Below are 12,782 nucleotides of genomic sequence, written 5' to 3'. Positions count from 1 at the left end.
ATTTTTATATCTAAAAAGCTAGATGTGAGCATCTAGAAGTAAAGAGATACATTAAGCATGCTTTAAAAAACTATTTTATTGTCATTTAATTCTGGCTAGTCTTGATTTCAGTTCTTCTAAGCAGTTTTTCAGATTGTCATAAAATAGTTCCTAAAAATTGTATTATGTTATTCCATAAAGTTTCAATGGAATGTTTTATTTGATAAACACTGCCCTCTTGTGGTTAAATTAAGCTAAATGTATTTCCATTGACATGAAACCTGTGGTACAATGTGATAGTATTGCAATACAGTAGTAGTAGTGTTGTAATAGTAATAGAATTCTGTATTTTTGCTCAGAAATATATATGGTCATTTTGTTTTTCTATTTTTCCCTCAGTTTTTTTAAGATTTTATATATTGATTTGAAATATGTTAAATTTTATAATGGTATTTTATAAAATTATATTAATAATATTTCTAATGGTACTTAACATTGTTAAGTTGTTGGTGGCAACAACTACTTCACCTTTGGAGCATGATAGTGAAATGAGCTAATCTGAAAATTAGTGAATAAAAGGTCAGAATATAGCACTTATCTTGCTTTTTTTCCTTCTATGTGAACTGTGTGTACTTTAGGTAACTAAATAGTACATGGAGGAAAGTTACTTTTTATAGGGATTCTAGCTATGAATGAAAAAGGAATGTTAGACTATCACTATTTTTCAGCACCTAAATAAAAAGATTGTCAGTGGTTACTAAAACAATTAGGTTGGAACGCTGATGGGAAACTTTATGATAGATGCATTGGGGAAACGTCTATCCCCGATCCATCCTGGCATCTCAAAGAAACTGCAGATATTTAGTGTGTGTTCTGATGTGATGTGATAGGAAGAGTACAACACTGCCTGTGAGCTTTTCTTGCTAAAATAAAATCTGAATCAGAGCAGTTCTCTAGGTGTTATTTCTAATTTTCAAGAAACACAAGGGATAGAGTACAACTAGCAAAATTCAGAATGTGCAGTCTACTTTGGCTTCCTCGATAAATAAATTGGAAGAAAGAAGGGAGAAATCCATAGATTAAAAGAGACTTTAAAGACCTCTGTTAGCCAAATGTGGTATGTATGGATCTTCTTTGGATATTGATTTGAATTATATAGTTACTGTCTGAGGTATAAAATGGCATTTTAGTTTTTTTTTTTAATGCGTCATTATCTTTTTTAAGAGATGTATACTGAAGTATTTATGGATGAAATGTTTGACATTTACTTAAAAATAATCCAGTTTATGAAGGGGAAGAACTGTAGGTATAGATGAAACGAGATAAACTTGTGTTGATAATTGTTGATTGCGGTGTTCTCTCTACTTTTATATGTTTTAAGTTTACATTATAAAAAGTTAAAAAATAAAGAGTACTTAAGTTTTTAATGAAAACATTTTTCTGGTCCTGGCTAATTGGCTCAGTGGACAGAGCGTCAGCCCAGTGTGTGGACATCCTGGGTTTGATTCCCAGTCATGACACAACAGAAGGAGTGACCATCTGCTTCTCTCCCCTTCCCTCTCCCTCTTTTTTCTCTCTTCCCCTCCCACAGGCAGTAGGTTGATTGGCTTGGATGTTGCCCTGGGCACTAAGGATATCTCAGTTGATTTGAGCATCTGCCCCAGATAGGTTGCTGGGTGGATCCCGGTCAGGACGCATGTGGGAGTTTGTTTATCTCCCCTTCTCTCACTTGGTAAAGAAGAAAAAAAATTCTTTTTAAAGATTTTATTTATTGATTTTTTAGAGAGAGGAGAGAGAGGAAGGGGGATGAGGAATGAGAAGCATCAACTTGTAATTTGTAATAGTTTCTCGTATGTGCCTTGACCTGGCAAGCCCCAGGTTTTGAACCAGTGACCTCAGCGTTCCAAGGTGACACCTTATCCACTGTGCCACCAGTCAGGCACTACTTTTCCTTTTTTTTATTTTTATTTTTCAGTGAGAGAGACAGAGAGGGACATACAGGAAAGGAGAGAGATGAGAAGTATCAATTCTTTGTTGTGGCATCTTAGTTGTTCATTGATTGCTTTTTCATATGTGCCTTGACCAGGGGACTACAGCTGAGCCAGTGATCCCTTGCTCAAGCCAGTGACCTTGGGTTTCAAACCAGTGACCTTTGGGCTCAAGCCAGCAATCATGGGGTCATATCTATGATCCCACACTCAAGCCAGCGACCTTGGGGCTTCCAACCTGGGTCCTCAGCATCCCAGGCTGACGCACTATCCACTGCACCACCGCCTGGTCAGACATTACATTTTTTTTAAAGGAAAGTAAACATTACTTAAACAGTTTTAACTGGCTTTTAAAAATATTTTATTTGATTAAAGAGCAACGCACTTAGAAAATGAGGTAAGTGCTCACTAAAAAGGCATATAAAATTTTAGATTAAAAAAAATTTTTTTTTTTGCGAGAGAGTGAGAGAGACAGAAAGTAAGGGAGAGAGATGAGAAGCATCAACTCGTAGGTATGTCACTTGAGTTGTTCATTGATTGCTTCTCATACTTGCCTTGAGGGGGTGTACTGCTTCAGCTGAGCCAGTGACTCCTTGCTCAGGTCAGTGACTTTGGGCTCAAGCCAGTGATCATGAGAGCATGTCTATGATGCCATGCTCAGGCTACTCAAGCTGGTGATCTCGCACTCAAGCTGGACGAGCCTTTGCTTAAGCTGGCTACCTAGGGGCTTTGAACTTGGGACCTTAGCTTCCCAGGTCGCTGATATATCCGCTGTACTACCACCAGCCAGACAGTAATTGAATTATTAATCATATTCTTTTGATTTATTTCTGCTTCAGCTTTGACTTGTTTGTGACTAAAGAAGAGAAGATCCTATTTATAGTACATTAATTTTTCACTTTTTTTATAATCCCAAAGTATAAGGGATAATGTCTTTGGATATGTGTGCTGGATGAAATTTATACATAGTTTTAATAAGAATAAGGAATATACTTAATAAGAATAAGTTAAAATAAGAAGAAATAATTTATTATTATATACTTGTTTCTCAGGTCTTAGAAAAATACCCCAATACACCCATGAGTCATAAAGAAATTCTTCAAGTTATCCAGAGAGAAGGACTAAAAGAAATCAGGTGAGTTATTTAAATGTATTATTAGTAATAGTTATACTACATGATTAGAGTATTTTATAGTATATAACAGTATACTTTAGTCCAGAAGATTATTTAGTGATAACTGCATTGTTAATTTCTGATTCAGTTGTCAGATCTTTGGAGTTTTCAGTCATAGTACAGTTGTAAAACCAAAAGTAAGTGTAGTGTTTAAAAATTCTTAGAAGGTAACTATATACCCATGCAGTTTAATTATTAGGAAGGCCTTGAGCCATCCTTAAGTCTTCATCTATCAGTCAGGCTTTTGATTTTTTTTTTAATTTTTAAAAATATTTTATTTATTGATTTTTTAGAGAGAGAGGAGAGAGAGAGAGAAGGGGGAGGAGCAGGAAGCATCAACTCACATATGTGCCTTGACCAGGCAAGCCCAAGGTTTCGAACTGGCAACCTCAGTGTTCCAGGTCGACGCTTTATCCCACTGCGCCACCACAGGTCAGGCCAGGCTTTTGATTTAATAAGCTTGGTCATTAGATAAAAAGTAGTGCAGGGAGAGTGCTAGAGGTAGGCAATCTAGGAAGAAATAACCTTGGCCACAAAGAATACAGTGGAAAAGATACATAAAGAGTGTATATTTCAGATAATTGTCTTATGTTAAAATTAAACAGCTTGTAGTCAATTACTGTCACCATCAAAGATAAACATACCATATTTCCCCATGTACAAGATGCTTCCATGTATAAGATGCACCTTAATTTTGGGGCCTGAAGTTTGAAAAAAAAAAATTACATAAAGTTATTGTACTCAAGTTTTATTCATCATAAAATTCATGCAACTCCTTATCACTATCAGAACTCCTATCCATTAGCTTGTCCTCATCTGTGTCTGATAACGAATCACTGTCTTCAACAATGAGCGCAAAAACAAGCACAAAAAAGCAAGAAATGCAAGTAAAAAATCTACAGCCACTGTATAAGACACACCCAGTTTTTAGACCCCTAATTTTTCGAAAAAGGGTGCATCTTATACATGGGGAAATGCAGTCCTTTAATTTCTAAGAGACTTATACTCTGTTACAATAGCACATAATAGTTAGTGTTCATAATCAAGACCTTTTGTCTCCCAGAAGTGTTAAAATTATGTTCAACATAATTTGTAGGTGAAGGCAGAAATCTGGGAGTCTGCATTTAGAGATATTTCCATTATGATAAAATACAGAAGATTGCATTGCTTTAAAACCTCTACTGGTTGTTCTCAACTGGGAGTGGTATTGTGTAACACCTTGAGAAAGTATTCGAATTTTTGAGTGCTAATTTTGATGATCACAGTGACTAGAAAGGAAGAAGCACTACGGCATTTAATGGGCATGGAGCAGGAATGTTAAATGTCTCCGTTGTGCTGGACAGCCCTTCACATTAAAGAATTGTTCAGCTCAGATTCCAGTAGTATTCCTATTGAGAAGTAGTGAGTAATGCTGATTTATTTGTAAATAAACAACTATATTTTTTGAAAAGTAGTTATTACATATTCTAGATTAATTCTCATTTTTTTAACATACAAGGCAATTTGAGATTTTTTATTGGCCTTACTTTACTAATGCAGTTAAAAATTTTTTTGTGGTAAAATTTTTTAGTAGGCTTGGAATAAAGTAGATTTGCTTTATTAATACAAAACAATGAAGTTTAATTAGTATTTATCAATGATAGAATTCTAAATTTTTATTTGAATTAGATTAAATTAAAACACACTATCGATTTAATCACATACCAATTTTGTATAAGGCTGTAGAAGAGGATAAGATGACTATTGTGCCTCTGAGGAGGGAATTCTGATAAAGCATTCTAATATTCTTTTATAATCCTACTGGGTCTTATAGAATAGGAATGAGGTAGAGATTTCATAAAGTTAGACTTGTTATACACTGAGGAAATAGGTCAGGAAGTCTGGTATGTCAAGAATCAGACTCCACCAATCCTTTAGGTTAAAATGACAGTTACAGGGTCTTCTAGCTCTGTGACTTTTAACTTGTCATTATCATTTCTAGGGAGCAGCAAGAACAGTAAGTAAATAAAGAATAATAAAAGAACAGAAGAAATAAAAGAAGGAACTTGTGATTTCAGTTATATGAACACAACCTAGTCTAAGTCATCAGTGACTTATATTTTGTCAGCTCCATGGGACTTGGTTCTCACCTCTCTTTGTAGCATTATTTATCACAGCTACTACCTTCTTCTTGAAAGTCTGTTTTCTTACCTTAAGTGACCATAAACATTCCTACTTTTCTTCCTTCCTCTCAGAGCTTTCCTTTTCTCTCCTTTCTTTTGTTGTTCATTACCTTTTTCCAACTTAAGTGCATTTTTGTCTATTCTCATAGCTTTACATATCATTTTTGGATTGTCAGTTCCAAATATGCAGGAAACCTGCTTCCCACCTCAGTCTTTGTACATCACTTTAGTAAGGAATATACTTTTCCTCACAAAACTCTTTTTTTTATTTTTCAGTTGCCAGTTTGATAATGTCTTCTTTAGAAAACTTTAGAATTTATGGTGTAGATCACATTTTCCTTTTTTATTTTTTAAAATTTATTTATTGATTTTAGAGAGAAAGGGAGGGGGAGAGAGAGAGAGAGAGAGAGAGAGAGAAACATCCATTTGTTCCTGTATATGCCCTGACCAGAGATCAAACCTGTAACCTTTGTACATCACCTTTATAATCCAACCACCTGAGCTATCTGGCCAGGGCCTTTAGTTTATTATAGTGTTTGTTCTTCATAACACTTAAGGTTTTTTGTGATCTTAAAAAGTCATGTAGCTTCTCCCATAGGCTTGGTACATAACAAGTATTGAAAACCTACTTATTAATGAACATATAAAATATCAGTGGTTGGAAGATTACATTCAAATGTAGTTATAATTTATTTATCTTATTATATGTCAAATGGTAGTCTTATAATCTTTAAAGTTTTTTGGACAGGTTATAGAATGAAATAGATACTATCATTGAGGATGTGCTGTTTCTTACAGTTTTTGTGGGGTTTTTTTTCTGAAGTGAGAAGCGGGGAGACCCTCAGTTTTTTCCCCTCACTATATAGGTGTGGATTTCTTTGTGTTTAATCTGTTTAGTATTCACTGAGCTTCTTGAATCTGTAGTTTTGTCTTGCCAAATATAGCAAACATTCAGCCATTTTTCAAATATTTTTTTCTTTACCACATTCTTTCTCTTACAGTGTCATGATTATCTCCAAGCACTTGGTCAGTTTCCTGAATCCCTGCTAATTTTTTTTCGACCTTTGTCTGTTTGTATTTCAGAATGGATCATTTCTGTTGGTCTATTGTTGTATTCCCTGACTCTCTTCTCTGCATTCTACATTCAGATATTGAGTCCATTCAGTGAGATTTTTTTATTTTATTAAAGAAAGACGTTATGCCTGTCCTGTAGTAACATAGTGGATAAAGTGTCAACCTGGAACGCTGAGATTTCCAGTTTGAAACGCTAGGCTTACCTGGTCAAAACACATGTGGGAGTTTATGCCTCCTGTTTCTCCCCCCTTCTCTCTTTCTCTCTCTCTTTCTCTCTCTCTTTCTCTCTTTCTCTCTCCTCTCTAAAATGAATAAATAAAATCTTAAAAAGAAAAAAAGGATTGGCTCAGCGGTAGAGCGTCGGCCTAGCGTGCGGAGGACCCGGGTTCAATTCCCGGCCAGGGCACACAGGAGAAGCGCCCATTTGCTTCTCCACCCCTCCGCCGCGCTTTCCTCTCTGTCTCTCTCTTCCCCTCCTGCAGCCAAGGCTCCATTGGAGCAAAGATGGCCCGGGCGCTGGGGATGGCTCCTTGGCCTCTGCCCCAGGCGCTAGAGTGGCTCTGGTCGCAACATGGCGACGCCCAGGATGGGCAGAGCGTCGCCCCATGGTGGGCGTGCCGGGTGGATCCCGGTCGGGCGCATGCGGGAGTCTGTCTGACTGTCTCTCCCTGTTTCCAGCTTCAGAAAAATGAAAAGAAAAAAAAAAAAGAAAAAAAGAAAAAAAGGACATTATATCTTTTAGTTCCAAAATTCCTGTTTTGTTTCCTTTGCATAGTTTCTATTTTTCTGCTGAAAACTTGTCTTTCCATTAATTTAAAGTTTATTTATCTTTACCATATGAAGTATAGTAATTATGAATGCTTTAAAGTTTTATTTATTTATTTAAAAATTTTTTTTTGTATTTTTCTGAAGTGAGTAGCGAGGAGGCAGAGGTGCACTCCCGCATGCACCTGACCGGGATCCACCCAGCATGCCCACTAGGGGGAGATGCTCTGCTGCAACCAGAGTCATTCTAGCTCCTGAAGTGGAGGCCATGGAGCCATCCTCAGCGCCTGGGCCAACTTTGCTCCAATGGAGCCTTGGCTGCGGGAGGGGAAGAGAGATACAGAAAGGAAGGAGAGGGGGAAGGGTGGAGAAGCAGATGGGCGCTTCTCCTGTGTGCCCTGGCTGGGAATCAAACGTGGGACTTCCACATGCCAAGCCAACGCTCTACTGCTGAGCCAACCGGCCAGGGCCTTAATGCTTTGAAGTTTTAATCTGAGCCTGATCTGTGGTTGGCGCCATGGATAAAGTGTCGACCTGTAACGATGAGGTCAATGGTTCAAAAAAAGTCTGGGCTTGCCTGGTCAAGGCACAAATGGGAATTGATGCTTCTTGCTCCTCCCCTCTTTCTCTCTCCTCTCCCCTCTTTCTCTTTCCCCTCCCCTCCCCTCTAAAATGAATAAATAAAATCTTTAAAGTATTTGTCTGGTAAGCCCACCATCTGGATAATATCAGGATTTTTAACTTTGATTATCTTTTCCCTTGAGAATTTGTTACATTTTTCTGGATCTTTGTTTATGGAGATCTTTAAAGTTGTATTTGAGACATTTTAAATATTATGCAGTTTAGGCTCTTATTTTCTCTTAAAAATCTTTGAAGAATGGTGATTTCTTTCTTTTTTCAAAATAGGCAGTCAACCTAGTTGTTCTCAGACTGCATGGTCTGTCTTACCTCCACAGGTGCTGGATCAGTAATCAGTTCAGTTTTCAAAGCCAGTACTCTCCTGTTTTGGAGCTGTTCTATGTATGTGCCACTCAGGGTTAGTTGAAGATGTGAACAATAGTTCAGTTCTCAAAGCCTTTGCTATAGGCTGTAGTCCTGCATTGTTCAGGGGTCCCCAAGATTACTCTCAAGGCTCAGTAATTTGCTAGAAGTAAAGTACTTGTATAACTCATTGAAAACTCATGTTACGGGAAGGATACAGAGAAAAGATATAGATTAAGATTAGCCAAGAGAAGAAAGACACATAGGACAGAGTCAAGGTAAAGTACCAAACATAGAGCTTCCAGTCATCATCTTTCCGTGACTTAAGACAATGTCAATTATCTCTCCTTTTTTAAATTAAGCGAGAGGCGGGGAGGCAGAGAGACATGTGCCCCGACTGGGATCCGCTTGGCAAGCTCCATACAGGATGATGCTCTGGCCATCTGGGGCCGCTGCTCCATTGCTCAGCAGCCTATCTATTTTAGTACCTGAGATGAGGCCATGGAGCCATCCTCGGTGCCCAGGGCCAACTTGCTCCAACCGAGCCATGGCTATGGGAGGGGAAGAGAGAGAGACGTGGGAAGGGGAGAGGTAGAGAAGCACATGGCTGCTTCTACTGTGGACCCTAACTGGGAATCGCAGTGTTATTTATCAACATCAGTGTATGACAGTATGCATGGAGTTTTGCAAGCCAAGGAAGCTCACTTGAGCTTTGCTGTTCAGAGTTTTACTTGAGGGTCCATCATGTAGCCATGATTCATTACTCACGACACTGATCTGTTTTTAGTGTCTAGCCCTTCTAGAAGTCAGCTGATACCATGTGACCCAAGCTTTTACCTTAAATCACATTGTTGGTATGGCTCAGAGCCTCTACTCTAAATTATAATATTACTGCTGGCTTACCTAAGGCCCTCATTGGGGCTAGTGATTATCTTATAGAAGCCAGTGGCAAAGGCCAGACCTGTCCTTACATGTAAGAGTAAATTATTTACTATATACCCCTATATGAATCAGGTTTTTATTTTCTAGGGTGCCAGTTTTCTTAATTTTAAGTGTTTTAGAAAGTTGCTTTTTAAATTTGACATACAGCCCTGTCCAGGTAGCCTAGCTGGTTAGAGCGTCGTCCTAACACACCAAGGTTGTGGGTTCGACCAATGAATGTATAAAGAAGTGGGACAACAAATTGTTGTTTTTTTCTATCTATCTATCCATTGCCTATGTACATGTGTATATACTGTTCACAAAAACTAGGGAATCCGGTACATGCAGGTAGTCCAATACTTTCAGCCTTTTGTATAGTTCATTTTCACCAATGAAATAAAAGTTGGTTTTGCATCTCATTTGCATACTCAAACTCTGACTTGTCATTTGCTTTTCTGATGTTCTTGTTTAATAAAAAAAAGCAAATGATTTTTTTCCTAACCCTAACCCTAAGCAAATGATTTTTTTATCACTTCATATTCATTTTGAAATATTCCTTAATTTTTGTGAGCAGTATAGATGTGTATATAGATGAATATCCCTCTACTTTCCTTTCTTTCTCTAAAATAAATAAATTTTATTTTTTTATTTTAGTAAGAGGAGGTTAGGCAAAGGTGGACTCCTGCATGTGCCCCAACCAGGATCCACCAGGCAAGCCCACTAGGGGGTGATGTTTTGCCCATCTGGGGCCCTTGCTGCATTGCAACCAGAGCCATTTTTTAGCTCCTGAGGCGCAGGCCATGGAGTGAGTCATCCTCAGTGCCCCGGGCCAATCGAGCTATGGCTGCAGGAGGGGAGGAGAAGAGAGAGAGAAGTGAGAGGGGAGGGGTGGAGAAGCAAATGGGCACTTTTCCTGTGTCCCCTGGTCGGGAAGTGAACCTGGGACATCCACATGCCGGCTGATACTCTACCACTGAGCCAACCAGCCGGGCCTAAAATAAATAAATTTGACATAATTTACATATCGTAAAAATCATTTGATAACATAGTTTAGTGGTTTTATTAAGTACCTTCACGCAAAACATTTTCATCACCCCTAAAAGAAACCTTGTACTCTCACAGCCAGTGGCTCAGTGGGTTTGAATGTGGGCCCAGGTACTGAGAATAGCTTGGTTCGTCTGAGCTGTCAACCTCATTTGCTAAAAATAACCTATGCTCAGTTGCCAGCATTGGGAACAGCAGCCCAAACAGGATTTATGGGTGGATCTTCATTGGGGAACTTGTGGGAGTCTGTCTCACTATCTCCCCTCCTGTCACTTAAAAAAAAAAAAAAAAAGAATGCAACAAATCAGTGTGAAACCATTGCCCTATCTAAGTATGTGTCAGTCCTCAAAGGGAATTAATACACATACCTCAAACATTTGCTTCTGATAATTACAAGATGATAGGTAGCCTGATTTGTGATTTGGGTAAATATATATATTTAGGTAAATATAAGTTATGAAGTTGGACTGCAGTGGTCAAGAGTTTTAAGGGATTAAGGAGACTAATAAAGAGCCTGTGTTAGTAAATTAAGCAAAATATGGTGGCTTGGATTAGGGTGAAAGTAAGTAGGGCTGGAGAGAATAGACAGATTTGAGATACGTGTTTCAGGACTGACTGGATATGGGAGGTGAAAGGTAGGAAGAAATAAAAAATTATTTCTAGACTTCTTTATTAATATTTGCCACTTACTGTAGGGAGGAAGAAGAGGAATAAACTGGACAAGTGAGGGGGTTGCTTAAAAAAGGGATCTCATTGAGCATAGATGGTGGATTCAAAAAAAAGGTTTGAACCTCATAAGGGATGAGGAGGTATTGAAGTGTGGGGAATGGTTTTGTTATAAATGTCAAGACAGCAATTAAAAAGTAGCAATTATCTGGACCTGTATGTAGAGTAAGAATCTGTTTTCAGAGATTATTATCTAATCTCTGTTTTGGACGTTGATGAGTAGTTTCTAGTGTGTTATAGAATCTAAAAATTCTTTTTCTTTTGTAATAATATACTTTGATTTATGTTACAGTCTAGGTTTATAAATTAGTTACTGAATGGCTCTGGCCAGTTGGCTTAGTGCTAGAGTGTTGGCCCATCATGTGGATGTCCTGGGTTTGATTCCCGGTCAGGGCACACAGGAAAAGCACCCATTTACTTCTCTACCCCTCCCTAACTTGCTTCTTTCTCTCCTGTTATCGTTCTCTCTCTCTCTCTCTCTCTCTCTCTCTCTCTCTCTCTCTTCCTCTCCTGTAGCCATAGCTCAGTTGGAGCAAGTTGCCCCAGGCACTGAGGATGGCTCTATGGCCTCTGTCTCAGGTACTAAGAAGAGTTTGGTTGCTGAGCAACAGAGCAGTGCCCCAGATGGGCAGAGCATCGCTTCCTAGTGGGCTTGCCAGGTGGATCCTGGTGAGGGCACATGTGGGAGTCTTGTTTCTGCCTCCTATCTTCTCACCGAATTAAAAAATATAATAATAATAATTACTGAAGACAGCTTTTTAAATATAAATAAAGGTTTACTTTTGGGAAATTCCAAACTAAAAAGTATGCATTTTCTAGTATAAATTATAAATAGTCCTCCCACTGTAGACTGTTTTGAAGTAAACCTTAGGCATTTTACTTCCAACATTCCATTATGTATCTAACAGATGAGAACTCAAGAGGGTATTTGTATGCAATTTGGATATTCTGGATTGTTATAAAAATAGACCAACTAGCGTGACCTGTGGTGGCACAGTGGATCAGGCGTAACCTGGAACGCTGAGGTTGCAGGTTCAAAACCCTGGGCTTGCTCGGTCAAGGCACATATGGGAGTTGATACTTCCTGCCCCCCCCCCCACTCTCTCCCTCTCTCTCTCTCACTCACTCTCTTCTCTAAAATGAATAAAAAAAAATAGACCAACTAAATATAGACATTAAGCATACATGATACTATTGTTAAAACATATACACAGAATAATACATAAATCAAAAGAGCTTATGTATACTTTGTGACTATTCCTGCTAATCCTTTACTGTTATCAACAACTCATTACTACTGTTTTTAGTTTGTTCTGTAGCAGGTTTTTTTCTATCCATTGGCTATGGCTGCCATTAATGTTTAAAAATACGCTTTTGTGTATTAAGTGTAGGACTTCAGGCCTTCCTTCTAAAATCTCTTTTAATGCTTCCCCATCTCTCCCAGTGGAGTCTTTCTGACCTGCTTTTCTCATCCATTTAGCTGGATATCTTAACTCTTATTAACAGCAAATAGAATTTTGAAGAAAGAAGAGTATTATTCATTTTCTGAGACCCTATTCTCTTAGTTTTTCTTGTCTTCCGCTCTTGAGTAGAAGAGGAAAGAGAAATTAGGAAGAACCTTGATGTTTATAAATTTATCATTCATAGCTAGAGTATTTTCTAAATTAGATTATTTATGAGTGGTCCCAAGGGTTTATGATACATAATAATTAGTAATTTTTGGTGAGTCATGAGTTTGAATCTTTTACACCATAAGATTGTTGTAGATCAGTAAGTTATGTAGCTAATAAATGAGTGTAGCCATCTGCTTAGTTTTTAAATTAGGTGATCATTACTTATTTGTTACCTCAGAAAGAAGTTAGTAACTATTTAAAAGCATTGGTTGTTTATGGGAAAAGACCTGGAAAGGAAGGTGTAAGTGCTACTTATATATAGTAATACTGACAAATTTGGGGACAAACATTGTAC

General features: G+C 38.0%; 1 protein-coding gene across 3 annotated transcripts in view; it reads left to right on the top strand.

The window, feature by feature from the left end:
- The window catches only part of ASXL2 (ASXL transcriptional regulator 2), a 121,933-nt gene that overhangs the window by 30,518 nt on the left and 78,633 nt on the right, over positions 1 to 12,782 (top strand). For 2 of the 3 annotated variants that reach the window (XM_066266646.1, XM_066266645.1), the window contains exon 2: positions 3,020 to 3,102. The exons of the other annotated variant lie outside the window; for it this stretch is intronic. In XM_066266646.1, the coding sequence (XP_066122743.1) occupies positions 3,020 to 3,102 (83 nt within the window). The remainder of the gene's footprint in view (positions 1 to 3,019; positions 3,103 to 12,782) is intronic. 3 annotated transcript variants of the gene reach the window in all.

This window comes from Saccopteryx bilineata, chromosome 3 (assembly GCF_036850765.1).
Source record: "Saccopteryx bilineata isolate mSacBil1 chromosome 3, mSacBil1_pri_phased_curated, whole genome shotgun sequence".
NCBI classification, from domain to species: domain Eukaryota; kingdom Metazoa; phylum Chordata; class Mammalia; order Chiroptera; family Emballonuridae; genus Saccopteryx; species Saccopteryx bilineata.
The sequence above is the reverse complement of the archived record's forward strand: the minus strand, read 5'-3'. Positions and strand labels throughout refer to the sequence as shown.